The sequence below is a fragment of the Drosophila nasuta genome, chromosome 2L, assembly GCF_023558535.2.
Source record: "Drosophila nasuta strain 15112-1781.00 chromosome 2L, ASM2355853v1, whole genome shotgun sequence".
NCBI classification, from domain to species: Eukaryota; Metazoa; Arthropoda; class Insecta; order Diptera; family Drosophilidae; genus Drosophila; species Drosophila nasuta.
The window spans coordinates 22,900,702-22,927,020 of NC_083455.1; the positions used below are offsets into that span (position 1 = coordinate 22,900,702).

The 26,319-nt window shown below is 33.9% G+C and overlaps 1 protein-coding gene across 1 annotated transcript in view; it reads right to left on the minus strand.

Annotated features, from left to right (window-relative positions):
• LOC132783621 (GTPase-activating protein skywalker) overlaps positions 1-26,270 on the minus strand; it is a 55,300-nt gene extending 29,030 nt beyond the window's left edge. The window contains 2 exon segments of the mRNA XM_060788914.1: positions 4,915-5,439; positions 25,734-26,270. Coding sequence (XP_060644897.1) covers positions 4,915-5,062 — 148 coding nt within the window. The 5' untranslated portion in view covers positions 5,063-5,439; positions 25,734-26,270.
• Positions 26,271-26,319: the final 49 nt, after the last annotated feature.

Here is a 26,319-nt window from a genome sequence, read left to right on the forward strand (position 1 = left end):
AAACGCAGAAAATATATTAAGAATAACAAACACTTATAAAATATACTTCTTAATCAAAATTTTTGAAGAGGTTCACCCGCAGTGAACATACGAAAAATTCCTAGTTTATTGGTGTTTTTTTTATTGTTCAGAATGGAAAAAGACAACAACAAATACGAGAATGTTGTTTCATCGGCCATATACCATATACATAATACAACAACAAATCTTTGGTTCTTTCGCGTCACAGGAGCAAAAACATTTTTGCTCTGTTTTGCGTAAGCAAAAATTTTACTTGGCAAAAACAAATAAATATCAAATGTTAAGCTCATAAAGATGATGTTGAACACATAAGTATATATCCTAGAGTACACATACTTATTCATACATATAGATAGATATATGCATGAATGTTTATATATATAATTGTTGTTATAGAAATGGCACGCGGCCATTGACAAGATATTTAACATATTTTTAGGTCATCCAAGCAGATTAGTTATCGAAATGAAGTGCCTTTGGATTAAATCTAATGGGAACAGCTAAACATTGAAAAGAAATTCTAATATACGAGCACTATAAAGAATCAATTTTGCATTATAATAAAAGGTGTTCAAGGCAAAACATAAATACAAAATAAAACATAAAAATGAATATAAATATCTCAGTCTGAAAAATTGTAGTAAATATCTAAGGAAAACTTTTATAGAATAGTTGTTGAATTTCAGTTCTTATTCGCATCTTATGATTACTAAGTTATCGACAACAACTCATCTAAGCACCTTTCAGCCTACTCTGCGTATGATTAATCAGTAATATTTGAGCAAAGATCATTTGAATGTTATGCGTCCCAGAGCGTTAACTTAAGATATACATATGGCCGGCAGATATTATAAATAATATTAATCATATGTGATGATTAAATGCAGCAGCACGCAAAAAGCTTTTAAATATCTATCAACAAAAAAAAAAAGACTCGAGAGATACAAAAAATTCCAAACGTAAAAAATCTACAAATATGCTGACTAATTGGTTTTCTCTACAATATACACTTTGCCTATGATAGATTTTAGAGTTCTATAAATAGAAGGACACGGGTTAAACCACTTTGGCAAGCAAAAGAAAGTTGAGTTGATAATTATCCCCCATTTTATGTGAAATTTTATCAGAACGCAAAAAGAAATTATATTAAGTTCAGTAAAAACGAACGAACGATGAGAAAAAAAAAACAACGAAAAGAAAAAGAAAATAAGGAGGAGAATGGCAGGAAAATTGCATTTATTTTTAAACAAATTAATTGGCCGTTCGCCAGCTGCCATAAAAACGTGAATCGTTATTGTTTGTGCTCAAGCAAACAATCAAGACAACAACAACTACAAGCAACAACAATTATAATGAAAAATTCTTTTGCATTATGTCAAAGCTGTTGTTGTATTCCATATACACATTATAGAAAAATTGCAATCGGATTTTCCCAAAAAGAATTTAGCGTGTGTCGCACACAGAAGAAAGAAAAATAAAAATGATAATTGTGCCAATAGGAATTTCTCGAAAGAAGCCAAAAAAAAAGAGAGAAAAAGAAAAAATACTCGATGGCAGGTAACATCCGTAAGTGCAAGGCCTGTTTACAACATATACAGATACAGCTACAGTATATATAGCGAATGAGAGAAACTAAATTCAAAATCAAAATCAAGGCCAATGCCGTCAGCGACTACGAGGAGCCTTCGCTAATGGATTGAATTGGCCAATCGGCTGGCACAATTGCATTTCGAACCGAATTGCAATTGGCATTAATGCACATTGGCATTTTGACAAAATATGAGTGGGAGATATATGAAATCTATATGCAGATACCCATATCGACAGCTGACCAACCGAACAGAACAGAAGTTCGATTGAGCTGCTCAAATGTTGTGCAAATGTAAAATTTAATTGCCTTTGATGTGCCATGAAAATGAATTTGATTTTTCGCGTTTTTCCCTTTCATCAAATCTAAATTGATATTCTCAGATAATTTCCCATTTTTCACATTTACGTTCTCTGTTTTGCGATGTTTGTTTGTTCAAATATTTGGGTCAAATTGGGATTGTTTTATAATAACCTTCACTATCATTCACATATTTCTCTATTGATAAGCTTTGATTGCTGATTGCGTGACAAAGCCAACTTCAAAGCGCTTAAATCCCTAATTGACGGACCTTTCCACAAATATAAATGATAAATATACAATATGTATTGACTCAGCAAAGTGCAAGTTGCATAAATATATATATTATAGATATATTGAGTGTGTATAAATGTAAATTGCAATTTGCATTTTGCAATACAAACACACGCAGAAGAAATCAACAAAATTTCATGGCTCAACGAAAATAAAAACGAATTGTATAAACAAAAGATCAACTGAGTGTAGCGCACAAAATAAAAACAAAAATTGCAAAAACGAAAACAATATTAAAAGGGTCAAATTATGTAATCAACAAAAATATATAAAAACCAAAAGAGAGCCAAGTTAATAATCACAAAAAGAGTTAAGAACCAGATACCTAAAAAAAAACAGCTAAATATTTGATGAGCACTCGTGACTGTTTCAACAAACATATAATTCAATTTTGATATCATTAATTCTATTGGAATGCTGCCAATTCTTAAAGAGTTGAGTGAATTTCAATATTCTACAGGGCATCGCAGAGTCTATTTCAATTGATTTTTGTTGTTTCGATTACGAATTCGATTGAATAATGTTTTAATGTTTATGTTTACACAGGCTTGTTAGCATAATTTGACATGAAGCCTTCGAGCTATTTATTCATTTTTTGCTGTTTTTATACCCTGGCTATGAACTGAAAGGGTAGAATGATCTATACCGAAGCAATAGAATTGTCTATAATGAACTGTCTAAAATGAAGAATAATAGTCTTATAGATGGTGTTCTTAAAATAATAACGCTAAGAAGAAATTCTTAAAACTGAGAACATTATTCTGAACAGACTCAATACAAGACCAAAACAAGTAAGAAAGCTACAGTCGAGTGTACTCGACTGTGAGATACCCGCTACCCATTTTGAATAAAAGCAATATATTTTGCGGTATATTTCTCAAAATATACCAAATATACTACTAAAAACCAAAAAAAAATATACCAAATGGTATATTTGGTATATCGATATAGTACCGCATTCAAAATATACCATAGACAGCACAATATACCAGACTGTCGGCCAAAGCAAATTAGACCCCTAGTAAGTAGGCGTTTTTGCCCATACAAAAGTATTTCTTTAATAACTTCGACAATTTTTATCTGATCGCAACCAAATTTTTAGGAATCATAACTACTATAGTAATTATTATATATACCAAAATTCGTAACTCTAGCTTTAAAATTACGCTTGTTATTCGATTTTATTTTATTTTTTATTTGCGGGGGCGGAAGTGGGCGTGGCAAAAATTTGAAACAAACTTGATCTGCGTGCAAACATAACAAATGTTGTCGAAAAAAAATTATAGCTCTATCTCTTATAGTCTCTGAGATCTAGGTGTTCATACGGACAGACGGACGGACACACAGACGGACAGACACACAGACGGACAGACGGACATGGCTAGATCGTCTCGGCTGTTGAAGCTGATCAAGAATATATATACTTTATAGGGTCGGAGATGCCTCCTTCTGCCTGTTACATACATTTCCTGCCGGCACAAAGTTATAATACCCTTCTACCCTATGGGTAGCGGGTATAAATACTAGATTTGGGTTTAAAATATGTTCTAATCCATCAAAATTCCTATATACAATTTTAACTAGTTCTCTGTGTTTTCATTAAGAGCTCAGCGAAGTTTTCATTGCAGTCTTAGAGAGGAGGAAATCGTGGGTTTAAATACTGCGCGAATCGATGACAAGTATTTCATAATTAAAATGACAGAATAATAATTATAACAATATAAATTAATTGTAAGAAAACAATAATGTTATATTTTGTATTCTCTAGTAAGATTTTCCGTATTAAAAGTAATATTCTTGTTCTTTTATTGAAAAGAATGGGGTTCTTATATCAAATGTGGTTGGAATCAAAATGCATTTTCCAACTTTTTCAAGTTTTTGACGCACTTTTTTTGATCAAAATTCATAGAGTTTACAGAGTATCTTTTCGTGCTCAACGCCTTGCAATGCTTGCGTGTTATAATAGCCCGAAAAAAAGAAACACACATATAAATTAAACAGTTTGATATGAGAAGCGAAATCAAAAATCAAGTGTACACCGAATCCAGTCGGACCGTTGCCTCAGTTTGGATTCGGTTTGGGGCCAGGCCAAATTGGCCGGTTCGGTAAGATTTTGTCGGTGTCTGAGTCGATGGCAATGTGGAAGCAGTTGGCCCAGCTCTCTGGCCATATTAGCCGTAATTATTACAAATGCCTATATTTAATTTATTTTTGCTATACGAAATTGTTTTGTGCGTTTTCCTTGCTGCTGCTTGCTGTTCACTTTTCTCTTCAGCTGTTTATTGATTAATGTATTTTTGTCGGCAACACAAACAAACAATCATTCAAGCAATGCATAATTTAATATTTTACTCAAAATATTTATGGAACACGTGTTCCTACCCCGTTTTCTATACAAAAAAAAGTTCTGTTTATGCCCCCGAGTTCTTAATTTCTTGTCCAGAGTAGTTAAAGGTCGTATTATTATTTTGATTGCAAATGGAGCTCATTAGAATTTCGTACTCTTATTTATTTAACCAGAATTTATGCGCCTGCTGTTCCACGTTTTAAATTGTATTCATATATCATTTTTGTTTGTTCGCCTATTTACCAGCATTAATCTTCAAGAACTTTTGTTTATGCTAAACCAAGAAAATAGCATCGAACTTGCAAGCAAGAATTGTGTGTATTTGACACTTAAAGCTCAAAAATTGATTGTGCAATAAACTCACCAGTTTGCTTTGGCAGATTGTAGAAATCGAGTGTCTTGATCTCCGATGTTTCCACATGCGGAGCAAATCCCTCATACAGATCGCTCTCCTCCACAATGCCGCTCAATTTATCGGCCTGAGCCGATGTGTCCGCCCGATGATACGGCATCTTCTTCGCCAGTTTTACTCTCTGCTTAAAATCCGTGGTCTCCGCTTAATGTCTGTTGGAGCAATATCTATGCTCCGTTTAATCCTTAATGTAATGTTTTTTCTTCTTTAGCTTTGCTATGCAAGACTTGGCAAATTTGATTGATTTGTGCGCAATTGATTAACAGGTATTTTATTATATATTTAGTTATATATTTTGAGTGACTAGATCAACTTGATTGTGGTTTGTGGCTTGCTAATTTGTGATTTCTTCTCGCTTTGTTATTGTGGCCTATGGAGACAGAAACACTCCAATACGATGATGCCGCGCGGAATTCATTATAATGAACGATTTAGAACAAATACTGCGATAGCATAGTGCTGAACTTAATGAAGAGTCTGCAAAGAAAGTGAAATGTGGAAAGTGAATTGTTAAATTTGGTTATTAACAAGTAGGAAAGATTTAGTAGAGTGTGCTCGACTGTGAGATACCCGCAACCCATTTTGAATAGAATCAAATCAGTGCGGTATGTATTTTGAAATATACTATTTCAATATAATGCAAAAATACTATAAATACTATACAGTTCAATATTTATTTTAAAATATACCCAATCAATATACTGCAAATATACTGCAAATATACCTAAGACCATATTTTGTATTTATAAACAATGCGGTATTTATTTTTTTAAATTGTCAAATTAATATACCGCAAAAATACTAAAAATGCAATACACATCAGTATTCATTTTAAAATATACCGAATTAGTATGTCGAAAAAATACTACAAAAAATATACCAAAGATCATATTTTGTATTTATAAACAATGCGGTATTTATTTTTTAAAATGTCAAATTAATATACCGCAAAAATACTAAAAATAAAATACAGCACAGTACTAATTTTAAAATATGCCGAAATAATATACCCCAAAAAAACTAAAAATATACAACCGAGTATGTTTGGTATATTGATAAAATACGAACTTTTAAAATATACCATATAGTATACCTTAGTACTAAAAAATATGCGGTTTTTTCCGTACAAAAGTTGTTCTCAATACTGTTGATCAGCTGTTGAATCAGATATATACTTTATAGTGCCGGAGATGCCGCCTTCTGTCTGTTGCATACACTCCCTGGAAGCACAAAATTATACTACCCTTCTTCTCTATGGGTAGCGGGTATAGAAATTGCAGTGCTTTAAACAAGGCAAAAAGCAACAGTGTGTAGCTCAATCAATTGCCATCGACTGTCAAACAAACTGATGTGATGTTGGTAAATAAACACTCAATATACTCGACTTTATAGCTGCGCATGTTATTCGAGATGTATCTTAAAGTCCTTGTCAGTCAGAGGCGCATCAAGAACTGAATTCACCCACAAAATTGGTTCAATGACACGGGGCACTGTGAATACAGAACATTTCAATTCATTTGGGCCAACAACAACAAGAAGAACAACATCAACGACAAGAAAAATAACAACAACAGTTTGTAGACAAGGCGCCTTTCAACCATAAAATACACGACGACAACGCCGGCAATAAAAACTCAACTCAATCGGACAGAGAGTTAAATGTGCTTTATATAAAAACGAGCACAGCACACAAAACCAAAAACAAAAAGCGAAAAACATAAAATACTTAAAAGGCTCCCAAATGTCGCACTCATCTTTTCTCAATTCTCACGAGGGTAAAATTTTTGCTCCACAACAATCGACAGTAGCCGGTTCTGAGACTCGAGACTGAGATTCTGCTGAGATGCTAAATTCTCAATCGGATTCGTTGAATTTGATTGCAATTACAATGTCGATGTCTAATTAATATGTGGCAAATCCAAAAGCAGCGCAATAAAAATACATAAAATATATGGATGCAAAAACAAGTCATTATCACGCATATAAAAAAAGAAATATGTGCGAATGTATTTGAAATTTATAAAAGCAGCAAAAAATGTAGAAATATTTTTAGCATGACAAAATAAGCCTTAGAACCTAAGAATGAAAAAGTCTATTTATTAAAGAATACGATTTAGGAATCCAAATCAAACTAAATTGAAGATATATGAAGACATATATATAGTATTTATTATATTTTGTTTCCATTCATTTATTAAAAAGTAATGTTCAAAATTCGAATCAAATTAAAGATATATGATTGACTAACGTTACGTATACTTAATTTTACTATTTATAGAATTGGGTTAATTAATATCCATTTATTTATTAAATAGTGATATTAAAAAATCGAACAAAATGAAATAAATATGTTTGACTGCAGTTGTGGAACATTTTGATTTATTCAAAATAATAATATATTATCTCAAATTATAGTCAAACGAAAATAATTATATTAAAAAATCAAATAAAATTGTATAAATTTGATTGACTTATGGTGCGTATCATTAAATAAACATTATAAATTAGTTTAATATTTCGAAAGACGCTAAAGCTGTGTAGCATTAAAAAATATTTATTAAATTTTGAAATGTATTTTGATAATTATTTAATAAACCGTATATATACCTCATATCATTAGCAATAAATAATACTATTTATAAAATTTGGTATTAATTGTAAAATTCAATAATCAAACGAAATGAAGTATAACATTAAACAATCATTTTTATTTAACCTAATAAATATGATTGCACATCGGCTAATCAGCTTAATATCAGGTTTAATGAGGTCGACCATAAAATAAATTTCCATTAAATGAAACAACATTTAAATACAAGTAGCTATGGCTGGCTACTCAAATATCTCAATTGAAAAACGCACAAACACACACTCACACACACACATGGGGCGTATACTTAATATGCAACGGACTGAGACTAAATGACAACTATAATGCGCACACGCCTGGCTAAAACCCAAACCTCATATAGCAGTTAAATATTTAGCGTATCTCGATTCTGCATTCTTCCCTCCATCGCGCATAATTTGTGTGTTCGCTGCTTTTTGCCCGTCGAGTGCTTTCGTTTCATCGTTCATCGCCAGAGCCGCAATTCGCATGTTAAATAGGCAACCCTTGGCTGCCTCCCCCATTCAGCAGCAGCAAACTGTTGTCAGCTACTGTGAGTGAGTAAAAACAAAAGCAAAATGCGAAAATTGAATTGCAAATTTCAATTGATATTCTGCGCACGTATCAAAAAAACCAAAACGTACTAAACCAACAGCAACAACACTATGAGATCAGCTACAACAACAACTTCTTTCAATTTCATTTGACACTTTTAATGATTTCGCTTGTCAGCAACAACATTTTCAGTTGAAAAGAAGTGGAGTCGAGGAGGGGCAACGACGATCACATTGACGGAGACTAGACAGACTTCTCTGATAGATAGATAGATAGATAGATAGATAGATCGTTGCGTTTGACTGACTTGACAGTGGTGTTAAATGCTTAGAATGTGAGAGACAGCTGCCTGAAAAGCGACGTGCAACTTATCAATTGAAATGGAAACTATATCACAAACCAAAAGCGTGAAGTAAATTGCAGTGTGAAAGGAATATTTTATAAGAATTTTACGGATTCTCCACCTCAAATATATTCGTATATATCTAAAAAGTGAAAAAAAACATCAACTGAAGTCATTTAAAAAAAAGGTAAAGAATATTCTTACAGCTCTGGATTAACACCATATTTAGAGCTAATATTAATCTTAGAAACTTTTTCTGTTTTACGATAAAATAAATAAATTTGCTTGGCGTTTATTTTTCGTTTGCAGAATAATAATTCCTAAATCATTCTTAGCTCTGTTTAAAGTGGAAATCAAGAGCTACAAGATTCATCTTTACTTAACATATAAAAATGTTTTGGTATTCGTTTTTTTTACTGCAGATAGAGAATCAGAGATATATACATATATTTTCTACAACTTATTTATATAACACAAACCTAAGCATCATATAAGTTCCTTATTTAATCTTAAGCCACATTTTTGTGCTTCACATGAATTAATTTCTTGCTGATGATATCATAAGGGGAAATACAGCTATATGGTTATTCCCTCACATATTATTGCTTTGCCCGATAAATCAACTTGTTGTGGCTGCTGTAATATTTAGCAAAAAAAAAAAAAGGAAAGTAAAGTATCTTTTTGAAATGCCGCTAAATAGACAAATGACATAATCATTGCATTGTAAATTACACTTTGGGGTTCTCTGTTTGTTGTTCTTAGTTCGACTTTGTTTGCACCTGACGGAAGTTGGGTCGAGGCCTCAATATCAATACTGATAAATAGACTCAACAGACAACAAACCGCATTCAAGTTTAATTGTTATACTGCACAGTAGGCTCATTAGTGTGGCTTTTTTTTTATTATTATTATTATGTTGTTTTTGTGTCATCGTCATAGGCGCATTTTGCATTTAAGTATCTCGTTTATTTCGTTCAATTCATGTGCAAATTTCCAATGTATGTCAATATTATGCTAGATTCGCATTTCAAGGTGCCTCAATCAACAAGTTCGAGAGAATATTTACAATGAGTAAAGTATTAGATGTATAAAGTTATTAAACATTACGTTTTGTTGACTTTTGAGCAGGCAAAACAAACATATTCATATCGTTATCTGTACGTTGCAGCTAATTTAAGCTAATTAAATCAAATCAAATGAAATCAGTGCGCAAGCAAGCGCAAGTCAATTGAATTCAATTGGACAACAACGAAAAGAAAAAAAAAAACAAACTAAATAAAAGCAGCAAAATTGTTGTTTTTACATCATTTGATTAGCCGCCCTCAAGAGAACACACACAACAGCACACACACACACACACAGTCGAACACACACACACAGACGAACACACACAACATGACACGGCTAATTAAAACGTTTATGCAAATCAGCTGACACGGGATGTCATGTCATGCATTGGAGGTCAGTCAGATCACATCTCTCTCCACCTCCCTCCCTCTCTCTCTCTCTCACTCTGTCTCTCTCTGACATTTGCGCAGATTAAACATGGCGGCTGCCGTTGGCAAGTGTCAGTGTTTAAGCTCATAACTAACTAACCACAATATCGACAACTCAATTCTCAATTGAAAATATGCTACACAAATAATAAAATGGGTATTTACTTATTTATTTTATTTCATTCTTTTTTACTCCATTTATGTTGAAAGTGTAGAATTTACTTAATATCTTTAGATAGATACATTGTAAATGAAATAAGAAACAAAAAAAACTAAAGTTAGAATTGTAAAATTACAACTTTTTAAATTCTTAGTTATACGTTCAGAAAATATTTCAGATATTAAACTTAAATTATCGCAACATAAGAAAAGAGTTCATAGTAATAAGTTGATCGATTCTTGGGTGGCACCAAATGATATAAAATACAAATAATTTTGCATATTGTTGTATAATGTTATTATAGAACAATTTATATTATTTTATTTGCTTATATTATTTTATTTTATTCTATTTTATTTTCTTAATATCATTTTATTTTATTCTATTTTATTTTCTTATTATCATTTTATTTTATTCTATTTTATTTTCTTAATTTTTTTATTTCATTCTACTTTTTTTATGTTGAACACTAAAACCAGAATTGTTTAATTCTTCTAATTCTTAATACGCTTTTTTGTATATATGTTTTTACTAAAAACTTTTTAGATATTAAAGGTTAATAATCGGAACACCAATACAACATGAACAGATTTCAAAAACACAAGAAGTCAATAGATTCCTAAGTGTGATCAAATGATATAAAAAATAAAACAATTTCATAGGGTTTGAATGTTTGAGTAGGCGTATTCGAACAATTTAAATTACTTTATTTCATCTTATTTTATTTATTGTACTTTACTTATGTTCACAGTAAAACCAGAATGGCCTAATAAATGCTCTTGATATTTCATACTAAATATAATATACGTTTTTTTAGTGTGTTTAAAAAATTTCAATATTAAATATTTAAACTTCATAGTAAATAATAATAATAATATTCGTTTTTTTAGTATTTTAATGATTTGTTATTTTCGTATATTTCAACAGAGGTATTCCAATAATTTATTTTGTTTATTAATTTTAATTTTATTTAATTTATTTACTTATTTTTATTTTCTTTATTTACTTTAATAATATTTCTAACTTATTGCATTAATCACAGCAATATTCAAAAGCTTTATATTAACTTTGGTTTAATTTAATTCTATTCATCAATACTTCATTGACTAAAATTAAAAATAATTGTAGTTTTTATACACTCATTTATTTATTTATTGCACTAGAGCGTAACTTGCAGTCATCCTTTGTTTCAGTTCACAGACAGCTGTCAAATATTTGCGCTAATCCGCAGCTCATTTGATGCAATCAATTGGCAAATTTGAAGCGCACACTTAACACATACACATACACATATTAACACACGGCACGCTGACACAAGCTGAGTGCTATGTGAGTTGTGAGTTGTTTGCACCCACGCGAGTGACGTAAGTGCAACATGGGCATGGAAATGGAAATTTTACTCTCGACTTGCAGTTGTCTAAACAATTTTTGCGTTACTTTGTGAATAGCAAAAAATAAAGAAAAATAAAGAAAAATTGAAACAAAAAACTTTCCATTGTTTTTCATCAAATGTGATTAGACTGACGTTGCGTGGCAACAGCGAAAGCGAAGCGTCGGCTTCATTTAATATCTGAGTGCATCGACTGTTTGCACAGGACACACCCAATCTAATCTGAATCTAAACGGACAGCGTGAACTGAAGGTAAAAAGAACAGAAAATAGATACATATGTATATATCGAGTCTATTGACAACTTTTCTTGAAAAGAATAAAAAACGAAGTTACAAGTTACAAATAATAATAAAAAGTGTAAACATTATAAACAATATATAATAACCATAAAATTCTTGGGTTTCTGTATAATCGATATTTTATTTAAAGCTTGCGGTCTTCACTTAAATAACAAATATTTAAAGGAATAACAAATAATAATGAAGTGCGCAAAATAAGAAAAGAAACACAAGCATAAAGTTATGTTTATAAACATTTCTAAACAAGATCTATAATATTAATATATGACATTTCTCTTGAAAACTTCCCTTCAGTTAATTAACAAGTTCTATTTAAATACATTTAGTATACAGACCTTGTGAGTTTGTTGATAACTATCTCAAAAACATTCCTCAATTTTCAACTAATTACATTTTGTGTTTTTTCCCGCAAAAAACTTGTCATCGCTAAGCACCTTTCACCCCCAATTTTAATTATAGCCAAGTTGCCAACTAGGTCAGTCAACTGAACCGTCTATACGTTTTATGACTTTTAGACACACTTGAGCTAAATTTGCATACATTATATATACTAACCTAACCATGTGGCATAAGCAATGATGATGTTTGGGTAGGCTCTAGAGCCTAGAGAGTGTGCTAGAGGATTGTGTTGCTAAGAACCGAAAACTGAGAACCGAGAGCTGAGAACTGGGCCAAGTACCTGGCAGCTGTCACTTTTCACAACCTTCTTCGAACTAACAGTGCACTGACTTGGGCCAATGGCCCCCAAAAGCACACCCACGATGTCTAGATTGCCGCCCCCCGCCCAGGGACATTATAAAACAAGTAAAATGGAGAAATTGTGTCAATTTTTGCTTAGCAGTAAAAACGACAAGAAAAGCAAAAGGCAAAGCGAACACAAAAACAAAAAAAAAAGGAATAGAAATTATGCCATCATATGCTTTAGTAAGCCCTTTAAGTACACACAAATACATATATACAAGTCTATATGTATGTGTGTGTGTAGGGTCGGTTACTCAATGTGGGCCAACAGCAAGCATATTGAGAGTGTCGCGGTCTTTGACGAGGGAGGTTTCTGAGTGAGAGAGAGAGAGAGGAGTGTAGAGTGTGGAGTGAGGAGTGTGGGAGTGTGGGAGCGACAGCTGGAAAGGACACTTTACGTCAGCAACAGAGCAAATAGAATTACGTAGAGAGCGACGAGCTAGAGAGAGGGCAGCGAATTAGAGGGAGGCAGGCAGCAAGAATGAGAGCGAGAGCGAGGTGGAGAACTGAAGCAGTTGTGGAGAGTGTGGAGAGTGTGTGTGGTGAGGTTGGGTAAATCAATGAATGAACTCACGCACACACTCACACTCACACACACACCCAGACAGCGACGCTTGTGCGAGCGAGATGGCTGACAAGTTACTGAATCAATTTATGCTAACATCTGTGCCGTGGTGAGAGGCAAAAGGGCAATCAAAGGACACGCACATGAGCGGCGCCAACGCCAAGGAAATCAACTTGTCAACTCGACAAGGACAGCGACACACCGCCGACCAATTTTTTTGCGTCAAGACAATTAAAATAAAATCACTAAATCACCAAAATAAAAAAAGGAAAGAAATGAAAATAAAAAAGCCACTAAAAACCAGACACAGACCAGAGGCCACAAATCGAAAAGCGTCTGGCTTGACCTGATTTACAGTGCTACATAACTTTGCTCCCCTCCTGTGCCTGCTCCCCCCTTCGCTTCCCCCCATGCCATGCCCCTGGGATGTGGCGCCCCCTTGTCGCCAACTTGGCACACTTTTGTGGCAGACGCTGCGACGCTGCTAAAATGCCAAGGCACGCAAGGCTCTTTAGCTTTTTGCTGTTTAGTTTTTTGTTTTCTTTCCTTTTTTTGCTTTTGTTATTTTTGGCAACACAAAAGAAAAACCTGTATGCTGCACTTGCCACAACAACAATGCAGCGGTCATTGAACTGTCAAAACAGAAACTGCAGCAGCAGCAACAATGTTTTTTTTTTCTTCTGTATTTCTGTATTTCATAATAATTGCATATAAGCGCATGCTAAGCTAGAAAAATGGAGGAAAAAAACTTAAATCACGTGCATTAGCCCAGGCACAGTTATTTTTACGGGCCTCGAAGCTTCTTCTAGCTGCCACAAAAAAACGAGAAAAATTCACATAGCTTGGAAAAGCGATTGCCAGAAAAAAAGAGAGAAAAAATGTTGCATGTGGGAAAATAAAGAAATGAAGCGGCCAGTTTGCCAAACAAAGGCAGCGGCAACATTGAAGCGAGTTCGCTTCAGTTTGGTTTTGGTTGTGCCTCTGCCTCGGTCTCTGCTTTTGCATTGTGTGTGGTTTGTTATGTAAGTTGCACACACATATTTTCTCGGCATTTTCTTTCTTTTTCGTTTTTTGCTACTATTTTCTTTACGTATTTTTCTGCTTGGCTTGGCAAAAAGTTTCATTTCGATTGTGGGCACAAAAATGCAGCGACAGCGTATGCAGAGAATAATTCTTTTTCCCTTTCTCTTTCCCTCTCTCTCTCTCTCTCTGTTATTCTCTCGGAAGGGCGAAAGCACATGAATCATCGCAATTGTTAAGTGTCAGCCAGAAATGTGTATGCTCTTGTTTTTTTTTCCTCTCCAGCTACTTCACGTTTTCTCCTATTTTCTTTTTTTTTTAATTATTTGCGGTCAACATGGCGTATGAAGGAACCGCATAACAATTATCGTTACGCATACGTCATGTTGACACAGCGTTTTGTGCAACAATGCGATGAGTAGTTAACGATGCATGCTGAACCTTTTTTAAGCTTGCCTAATCGACAAAACAAAAAGTTAATCAACTCGATTTGTAATTAGAAACTTTAATAAAAATAAATTATGACCTAAATTTCGAGTGCTTCTTAGGATTATTTTTAATAATTATATGTGTAAGTTATATTACAAGTTTTAAAGTAGTCATCGATGCTTTCGAGCAATACACTTAAATTAGTCTCAAATATGTTGCCATTTAAAATATGTGTAAATTGTATCAAAATTAAATTTAATAGTCCTCAATGATTTCATTATTACATTTTGGGTTTTTTGTTATAGATTTAAATTATGTTTAAATGAAAATTATATTTCATCATCCAAGTCATATTATATTCAACGATTATATGAGTAATATATTTTTGAATGAGAGTCAAAGCTTTTTCCAGATTTATGTGCGTTTAAAATAAGTGTAAATTATATTAAAAGTTGTCGATGATTTAAAGTGTGAAGTCTATATTGTTTCATAAAGATGTAAATTGAATTCAATGTTTTACAATAATCATTGAGTTTTCATGTATTAAATGTAAAGATAAATCTCATAAGATTTAAAATTTGTTCTGGAAATCAGCAATGATTAAAATATAATACAACTAAATAATAGTAATTACACAAATTGAAAGCATTTCTATTATTGACTACTCTAGGTGTCATATGTTAATAATTCAATTAGCTACGGGCGTCTACTTGCATGCTACTGGAATAAAGTTCTCGTCACTTGTCAATCAAATAAAAATGTACGTTAAGTGCACTCATTTTAAGGTCGTTTGGATAGGAATGGGCCAAATGAAATGTTTATGTCGAGACTTTAGTGGCTATTGAGCTGCACTCAAATTACAACTAATTACAAACATTTACGGCATTTAATAGTCGCACATATGAGAGGCCCCATATGTCGCCACGCTGAGGAAACAAATGGTCCCGAAAATTATGATGATGATGGCCAACACACACAAAAACGGCAAATAAATGTGAATGTGCCCAGACAGCAGTCAGAAAGTGAGAGAGAGAGGAAGAGAACTCAATGAGTGCTCTGAGTACAATATGATGTAAAGTGTAGCAGGCTGGCTGCTTGGGGGTCTTGTGTTCGTCTGGGGATCCCATCAAGGCCAGAGGCAAACAGCAGGGCGGCCTGTTGCAACTGTTTACACTTCGACATTGCAACACCGACAGAGAGACAGAGACCCAGACAGCTACAACAACCACAACAACATGACCAAACGTTCCGTTTCGCTTCGTTTGTTTAAATAAATGAACAGTCAGATAGGCAGACAGAGATCCATAAATGTCGATGTGGCGCAAAAACTTATAATTTACTCGCAAATGCACATTGAAATACATTTTGCAACTGCACACACACAGAGAGAGAGAGAGAGAACGCTGTCTATGCTACCTGTATATTTTTTAGTGTGCCATTGAAATTTATGACTGCGATGGGGATAATGATAATGAAATGAAATAAAGTAATTCTAAAAAGAATACAATAGAATTCAGAATAGAATAAGAGCCGAATACTTCATTTTGTAACTAAGATATTGCACACACATAACTCTTATCCGCAGCGTTGGATATGATTCGGATAGTATACAATATTGATTTGAAGCATTTGCCTGCAATATAGAATGCAGTTAAGTGTTATCCGATTGCCGAAATCGTCGCGGATAATACCGGATAATTATATAAAACCTTGTTCATTCTTTCATTTAAGATACAAAGTATACCTACTTAATATTAGAAATAAAAGCAGTATGCTAATACAGACAATTCTTAATTAAAGCATAAGAAACCCTGATTAATATATTGCTATTATGTTACATGCACATAGACCTTATCCACAAAGCTTAATTCGATTCGGATAACATACAATGAAGATTTTAAATATCCATCTAAAATATTGTATGCATTTATGTCTTATCCTATGATCGTAAGCAACCCGGATAACAGCGGATAATAATATACAGCCTCTGCCTAGCCTTTATTTAAGATAAAACTACTTTATTACACACAAAAGCATTTTGTTAAGCTTTTGTTTATAATGGCAATTCTAGCTGAAGTCGTTAGACCGTATAATAATGACACTCAATAACTTTAAACGATGTCGGATAACGCGTTCTCTGGCACTAAACACAACACCAAACATTTGTGATAATCTTAACAGCTTATCAGGCTTTCCCCCCGCAGATATCGCTGTTTATAAATATTATATAAACGACAAGCATTTGTAGTATAAACGAAAATGAAGAATTGCTGTGACAAAAATACGCTGCCCAGACTTGAAAATGTTGCTGAAAAACGCGCGACCGAGGTCAACAAATATGCAGAAAAGACGCGAGTATAGATTGATAAGATAGACTCGCTGCTAGTTGTATGTACTACTAACTTATGTTCAAGTTGTCGTACTACATGCGAGTGAGTTTGTAGCATGTAGTTGAGGTAGTTGTTAAAAGTCAACGCCGTTGGTTTGCACCCAAAAATACCAAATACCGAATACAAACTACAAAATGAGAAATACGCTGATAAGCAACACTTAGAGACTGGGTCTGTGGGTCTCATTTTGTTTTTGGCCACATTGATAAGCGATGTTAAATAACACCGGGAATGACTGTCACGAGTCAACGTCGTCGTCGATGTCGATGTCGCGTATCAAAAGCATAAACCAGCTGAGCGTTTGACTATTTTTAGTCTCCCAAAGTGGCTGACATTGATTGTAAATCTTGGCAATGGCAGCACTCAATGTAAATGTAAAAAAACAAAAAGGGGGCGGGCCACTGACTGCGGAGACACCGCTGAGTCTGAGAGCAGACAAATGCAGGGCCATTACTTTGACGACGACAAGTCCACAAAGTTCATCATCAATCAGCAACAGTTGTCGATAGCTATTTTGCAATATTTTATTTTATACTTTTATACGCATTTTACTTTTCAATCGATTGAGAGAATTTTCGAGACTTAGTTAGAGAGAGAGAAAACCGGTCCGATGTCATCATGATTTCATTTCGTATGTACTTAAGTCTGCCATATTTATATAAATATATTACGATTACGGCCAAATGATGTGTGCGAATGTTGCCAAAATGTGTAAAAAATTTGTGTTGTAGCAAGCAAAGGTAAGAGCAAATGTCTAGAGATGACAATAACAAAATGAAGATGACAGTAAAGATATTTGATAGATCTATAAACTAGTGAAAAACGACGCCCATCAATAAAGGATTTGTATATATTAAACCTTGCTTAAGTTAAGCGATATCGCTGGGTCGTGTCACGCGCCCATCTCTAGGCCTGACTCAGCTGATACAAGTCTTACTTGTACAATTGTTCTACACTTGTTTTGGCATTCCAGCGAACTTCAATGATATTCGAGAGCACATCGAGAGCTCAGCTGAGCGCAAACTGAAACTCGCTGCACCATCACGTGCTTTTCAAGTATACCATATATATATGTTTATATATGTATATATATGCTACGGGTAGCCGACTTATCGCTCGCTCACTTTGAGTTTGCGGCGAGCATTTATTTATTATTTTCATTTCGCTTTTGAGCTTTGTAAACAATGGAGGAGGCCTGTTTCCAAATATTTATTAGACAATACCATTTCAGGTTGAGCACGAGTTTCGTTTCGCCCAAAAGATTTTTGCAGTAGTTTGTTAGTTTCGTGTGGGGGCGATGGCAAAAAAGAAAAAGAAAAAAAAAGAAACTGAAAACTTTGTACACTGTCCACACACTGCTTAATACTGCTTCTGTATTGTTCGATCACGTTCACCAAGTGCTTTGGACGCATGCGTATTAAGCCAAATAAAATATACACAACCGAACAAAAAAAAAAAAACACGCTAATTTCACAAACACGCTATAAGCAACGCAAAGATCATTGCACGATTTGCGTCATTAGCGCATGAAATGCAACAGTTCAAGCGAAGGATTTGCAGACTCTAAATATAGCAGTCGAACGACGGGATACTGCAAATTATCCGTTGCAAGAACATACGATGGATAAAAATATAAAAGTAGCTTATTTATGAAAATATAGCAAAAAGTTAGTTATAAATGAAATTGTATTTGATAAATTTATTATGATTCGAATAGTATATAACATTATTATATAATAAGTTTAATTAAGAACCGTTATCCGTTTCAAGAATTACGATAAAAAAAATGTAAGTAACTTATTATCCGTTGCAAAAGTAGCTTATTATAGCTTGGGAAAATATCGCTTAAATTTGGTAAAAATAGTATATGATATGCTCAGATTATTTGTTATTCGAATAGTAGTTTATATCCGTTATCCATTTGAAGAAAATTCTACGGATAAATATGAAAAAGCCATCCTAGGAGAATTATTGGAATATGTATCCCCATATTAATAATAATCGCTACGCATAGTAATATGAACGAAGATGTATATATACTAAGCCAATTTATTATCTTCATTAAAAAACTTATCCGGATAATTTTGGCTACTTACGAGCCCCGAAGAGTAACTGCATAAACAGCTGTTTAGTAAAAAGTCTTTTATTTAGATTTCTCTATATTAATGACATAAAATAAATTGCAGATCTTGGTAAATATCTTCTTCCCATCTTTAAAAAACTTATCCGGATAACTTTAATTACTAAAGAACAAAGTTTATCCTGCTTTGGATAAGAAGTGTAATTTCACAGCCAAGATATAAAAATCTCCGTTAGTTACGGTCATTTAAAGAGACATCTATTAATTTGAATAATTATTCATTTATATTCCATACAGTGAGAATGATTTTTCAGTTTATCCGCTTGCGTCACATCTGCCATAGAGTCTGAGAGTCTACAGCAGACCTTACTCAAAACTCACTTACAAATGGCAAAAATATTTGCACGTACACAAATTCTAAAAATGCTCGACTAATTGTCGTGCTTGTTATTTTCGTTTTTGGTTTTGCTAATTAAAGAAACCAGAGCCAATTAATTAGTGCTCATATGTGACCATTGGCCGCACAAATGTGGACGTGACATTCACAATTGCCCCCTCAGAGATCCCCTCTGCCATAGTTTGCGAATCGCAATTATAGAACGACAAACAAATTTTTAAATCATGAAGAGGCGTGCGAAAAAATAAAATAATAAAAAAAAAATCCCTAAACTAACTGTCGCCCACGCAGCGATTCGCAGCGGACTCTCGACTGTCGACTGGGGCAAAATAATTTGACGAGCATAAATTGAATTAGCGCTGCGATGAAGAAGCAACGCATAATCCACTGGGGATTTATTTATTGAAAGCGCGTCAAATTTGCAAAGATAACAAACAGAGATGGAAGAGAGAGAGGGGAAAATATGATGGGCATGTGAAAACAAAGCAAGACTCAAGAATTTGCCAAGCAACGTAACTGGGCCTTCTCTTTATTCTTCTTCTTTGCTTGACAATGGTATGGTGTTCAATTCAATTAAGCATTGGCTTAGGGAGTTGAACCTGAATATTTCACAGAGGTCGAGAGACAGAAGAAACTTCTTTTGTACGTAATTCACTTTATTCAAATAATGTATAATATAATAAATGCTTGAATGCAAAATACAATGGGCAGAAACAAGTAAACTACGCGCCATTGTCATCAACTCGAGTCGACTCGACTGCCTGGTTTACCTCGACAGCGAGGGAGGAGGGGCTCGAAAGGGGGAGCATTGGGGACCTACAGGCTGTTGCTTATGCTTTTGTGCCCCGAGGCCGGATGTTTTTTATGGCGGGCTGAGCGAGCTCCTCTATGCGAATTGAACTTATCTCAATGAAGAGTGACAACGGCAAATGAGCGAACGTCTTGTTGATATCGTTTGCCTTAACTTAAGGCGGAAAAATGTCGCTACGGATAAAACTTTGTGTGTACTTTAAAGCCTAACTGCAAGCGGCCCACTTGTCAGTAATAAACGAATGCTTATCCGAGGGTATTAAAGCGGCACGGATAATGGCGGATAAGTGACAACAGGTCATGACATTCGCATCACAATCGTTTAAGTCAATTAGACAAAAAGCTTATCCAACAAACATTGCCATAGCAACGACATCTCGCTGCTCAAGGCAACAACAACAACAAAAGTTATCGATGGGCAACAAGTTATCCGTGTTGATTAAGAGGCATTTAAGCAAATCAAACAGCGGGTGCAATTACAACTTATTCAAGTTGTGGCGTATAACAAGCATAGCAGATATTTCCAGTTTATCCTGCAGATAAGCAATCGTAAATTAACCGTTTATCTGTCTATCGAATCACGCGTAACACAATTTGGAGGACGGTAATTGAATGAAATTGTAATAGATAGAAACACAACAAAATGCGGCTGCTTGGCAACAAACCAGTAAACAGTAAATAGAAACCTAATCAGAATGCAGGCCATAAATTAACTGTTGATCCCCGGACTATCGAAAACAAGTCCCGATAAACTGCAAAAACAAACACAGTGACAAAATCAAGGTCATTGCATGAAGTATTTTTACACTAAACATATAAATATATGTATGTGTGTGTTGTGTGTGTCCCCATTTAGTTATTAACTTTTTTATTCATTAACTGAGCACGGACCAGACAACAACAATTGTCGATGAAGCCACCGTCAATGAAATTACTTGCACAAATTAATGCCGCACAATTTCCCGAGCCAGACAATTGATTGTCGAGCTTGTCGTGGTCACATATCGCTCTATATAGATCTATATATATATATATACCCTCATATATAGTACATACCTATAGCTCAATATGCGAGTTACATATATTATTCTTTTTAATTTTTTTGTTATTTTCGGCTTTCTCTGTGAGCTGCAAATTGTGGGCGTATTTTTTTTTTATTCATTCCTTTTTTTCTGCGTTATTATTGTGTTGCGTTATTAACACATTTGAGCCGCACACACGAATTGTACTTGATTTAATAATAAATTTGATTGGGATTTATGATCTTGTGTGTGGGAGGTGGGGTTTTTTTTTATAACTTATAACTTTAGTCTCAAAGCCCGCACATTCACGAAAATTGTGTAAAATTTATAGCTCGATGGGTTTTTGTGGTCAGAACTCGCTTTATTGGTCACATGCAATAAAACGATAATAATTTAGCAACTCTCAACGAAGTTGAAGCGTGAAGTTAAGCGTCAAATCCTGTTTTCTATAGTGCAGTTCGGATAAGTCTCCAATGTCATCTATATGTCAATTACTGCAGCATTTGACACCTACGGATAACGTTTTATTGGTTTAATGACATAATGGATAAGTGCGGATAATGTTCTGTTAATTCAATATATCACTGGGGCTATTCGGTAATGCCATAAAAAGCGAGCGAATATTATTTCTATTGCGACAAATCATTTCGGATAATTACGGATAATATTACAGTAAATGAATTCAAATGCGAATTAATGTAAAGTATAGTTGAGTATGCATTACATTTTTACAGAGCAGATAAATGCATTTTTTTTACAATTTAAACTATTTTTAAACAAAGGCAGATAAAGCGAGCTGCATTTGCATTGTAGGCGACAATATGGTAAATAATAGGCGCACGCTTTGTAGATAACAGCGGATAAATGCGAATGAACTTTAAATGAACTGAAATCCATTCGAAAAAACGAATATCAACAGATGTCTACAACTCTGCTGAATACCAGATAAATGGGGATTACATTTAATGTACGACAAAAAAACCAATAATGTAAAAATGTCGGATAATATTACTGTCGCATTGAATTGGACAAAAAGAGCTCAGCGTGGATAACACAAATGAGTGCTTAACGCCAATAAAATTCAATCTAAAATCAATCTGAATGTCGTTAAACAAAATTGAATTAGTCCATGCATTAAAGTGGCAATCAAAATAGAAGTCCAATCCAATCGCACAGATATTGCACAACATGTGACAAGAGAGTGAATTATTATCCAGTTGGTAAGCCAGCCAAAAAGAGATACAATATCCACCAAATACAGAAGTATCTATGCTTTGCAGCCAGGTCAAGCAAACGGAGGGTTGTGGGGCTGTCACCTATAAATAACGCACAGCTCAGCAATTTTAGACAACCGAAACACAACAACAAACAACAACGAAAACTCAAATAAAACTTATCGATTTTGTTGTTTTTTTTTTTTTTTTGGTGTGTGTGAAAGAAAAACAATCACCTGTCAGCTAGACGCAAAGTCCAATTGTGGGGTGAGTTTTTCATTGGGTTAGTTGGTCGTTTTGTTAAGTTGAAATTGAAATAGAAATAGAAACATGCACACACAGAACTATGGTAGATAACTAGCGACTAACAAAACACTAAAGTTGAATGAACCAAGCAAACTGACTGACTGACTGACGATACGATATAATAGACGTGCTTGGAGAACCCAAATCATACTGACTTCCACTTACTGACCCACGCGATTTGTCGCTCTGTCTCGATTGTGAGTCCTAAGCTAGAATTTTCATCATCGACACATCGATGATTCATAACAACACAGCATGAATCGAGTGAGTCGATCGACACAACACAAGTTTGTCGTCGCTCTTGTCTAGGCACGTACACAAATCATCAGCGGCATTTTGCGATATATGATCCGAGATTTAAGATTTCAGTTTGCGCTCTGTCGTCTTATTGAAATCGATTGATTTTGCCCCTCCTCGCAAATTCTCGTCAACATTTTTGTATACCCTCTAAATAGGCGATGAAAATATCGAAGGTAGTTAAGAAAATGTGAGCACAAGTTAAATGAAGATAAGATTTTTTAAATTTCCACCGATTGAAATAAAGAATATCGAAATAATAGAAATATAAAGCAAATATAAAAATATCGAATGTATTTAAGAAAGTGTGAGCACAAGTTAGATGAAAATAAGATTCCCAATGATTAAATTAAGAAATTCAGAAATGATTGATATATAATAGAAATCAAAAGATACAGAAGGTAGTTAAGAAAATGTCATCACAAGTTAAATGAAGATAAGATTTTTTAAATTTCTATCGATTGAAAGAAAGAATATAGGAAATATAGAAATATAATACAAATTTCAAAATATTGAAGGTAGTTAGGAAAATGTGAGCACAAGTTAGATGAAGGCAAATTTTCTAAAAATTTCCATAGATTGAAATAAGGAATTCAGGAATTATACATATCTAATATAAATTCCAGAAATAATGTATGTGTGGACATATATATAATATATGGAAAATTCAGAAATGATAGATATATTGAAATAAGAATTATAGAAATTTTAAAAATAATCTTAACAGCAATTGTAATGACAATTAAATAAAGTTCATATAATTGAGTTTTTGAGAAGCAAAAATACTCTTTTTAGGAAATAGACAATGGAAGATCAATTCTATTATTTACTCTTGTTTATTAGCTAAACTTTAACTTAAATAATTGGCAAAGTTTTACCCTAAACAAATTGCACTTACAGCGTATCTAAACTTCGACTACACCACACAAAGATTCTTTGCTAGGCTTAACTGTTTCTGATTCGCTTGGATTGGATCGGTAATAGCTATATATTTTTGCAGTTGATTGCTTAGCCTCACGTACTTTTGAAAGCTTAAATGAATCGGACACAAGTTTTAAAAGTCGTTTTGCTGCGTTTTGGTCCATGTCACGTGAGTCGAATCGTCCACCGCGCCCTGGCTTGGCTTGGCTAAAAGGCGGATCCAGTTTGCCAGTTTGCCAGTTTGTTAGTTTCGGCCATCGATTTGAGCGAATGATCCAATGGCAATTTGTGACAGCTACCCAAACATAATTTGTCTATACGCATTTTGCGATAAAAATACGAAAACAAAAAAAAAATACTTTGCCTGTCTGCGAATTCAGCCAACTTTAAACTTTTTCCGTATTTTTTTTTCTTTTTTGGATTCCCTTGCTGCGAAACCTGTTAAGCAACTTAATTGGGTCGTCGGAGGAAGATAAGATAAGTGCAAGAGCTATTTGCCATAGAAATTGATTTTAGCCAAGTTTTGTTTTCATTTTTCCGAGAAGCTCTGAGTTCAAGCAAGCTCAAAAATTAAGCTGTAAATTAAGCAATTACCTTGTTTATTGTTGCCCCTAAAGCACTGTGCTATGTGAAGCATGTGGATACAACAATTTGTGGAATTGTTTTTTTGTTTTTGCTTTTGTTTTGGGTATCCGAGAGGTGGACGAAGGTGGGGCAAATGTTTAGAGTGTAAACTTTACGTTTTCTACTGAATTGGTGGGTGGAACTTCAACTTTTTATTACAGCCTTTTCTTCTAACGGCGAAAAAGTGTCTTAATTATAAAAAGTTCATATTTCAACCTATAACGATGACACGAACATAAATAGATAAACATCGTTTGAAATAATGACTCACTTAAATGACAATATAAATTTGTGTTACGCTCCTTTTCTTGTTATTTTTAATCAAAACTTAATTTAACATAATGATAACGAGAGATAACTGCGTTAGACACTTGAAACAATTAACTTATCTGTCGGAAAGTTTGATTAAAAAATAAAAAATAATATAATGAAGATTGAATTTCAGTGTAAGACTGTTGAAATTTCAATCTGATATTTTGCAATCGTTTTTTATTTCCACATTATGATACTAATTATAAATAAATCGGGTTAATAATGGAATAGATTATTTTTGCACTTATTTCGTCACTTCATGTGGCATTTTAAGTTTAAATAGATAATTCTAAAAATGTTTTACGGCACTTTTAAGACCCATAAATCTAAAATCTTCCGTTTCACAGCAAATTTAAAAGTTTTTTCTGCAGTCATAAAACACATAACAAGTCAAAGATTTCGTTTCAAAGATCAAGAGAATTGTCGTAAATTGTGCAAGGTTTGAAATTTGTTTTTTTTTTCTTTGCCTATCTAATCAGAATCACAAAAAAGGAAAAAAAAATAAAGTATGTAGATTATGTGCGAACTGAAAATAATACGAAATCGGCTTGAAAATGAACTAACCAAACAAAAGCAGCAAAAAAATTACCCAAAGTCATTGAAATTTATGGTTAAAATCGTACTGAGTCATCAGCACACTTTTTTTTAAGGCTCATTGGAGCCCAAGATTATTATAATATATTTAAAATACGGGAAAAACAGCTTTATAAAAGTGGTGAACTGAGTCATAGAAAAGGTCAGCGAGATGCAAATTCGGGAGATAGAGCGAGAAAGCATGAGATGCACTTACCTGATGGTGGCTGTGTCAGTTGTTGTTGTTATTGTTGTTGGTGCTGTGTTGTTTTCGTTATTTTCGTTGCGTTCTCGTCGTCTACTTCTTAGTCCACTTGGCTCTTCCTTTTTTTCGTGTTTGCTGCAGTTTTCGTTATGTTCTTATGCTGTTCACACTCGTTCTCTCTTGCTCTTTCGCACTCTTGCGCTGAGTGGCGTCTTGTTTTTTATTTTATTCTTTTGATTACGTTTTTTTTTTTTTGCTTTTGCTGCTGCTTGCACACACGAGTTTTGTTTTGCTTGCGTCGTTCGGTTTACGTTTTCACTTTTACAGGTAAATTCTACATTCAAAGGAATCGGTTAAAAAGAGAGAATAACACGCACGATATTTGTTGTTGTTGTTGTTCTGTTCTTATGCCCAGAACAGAATGCACAATGGTGGGGCGCAGGGGCTGTAGAATGAAACCTTTGCTATTCAATTTTTTTTCTTCCCTCACACATAAAGGTTTTGGTTTGAATCGAGCAACGTTGCGGCGACTACCTTGCGCTGCGAGCGTTAAAAATCAACTGAATTGTGACGTTATGGTCTGGCCAAACGACACTGA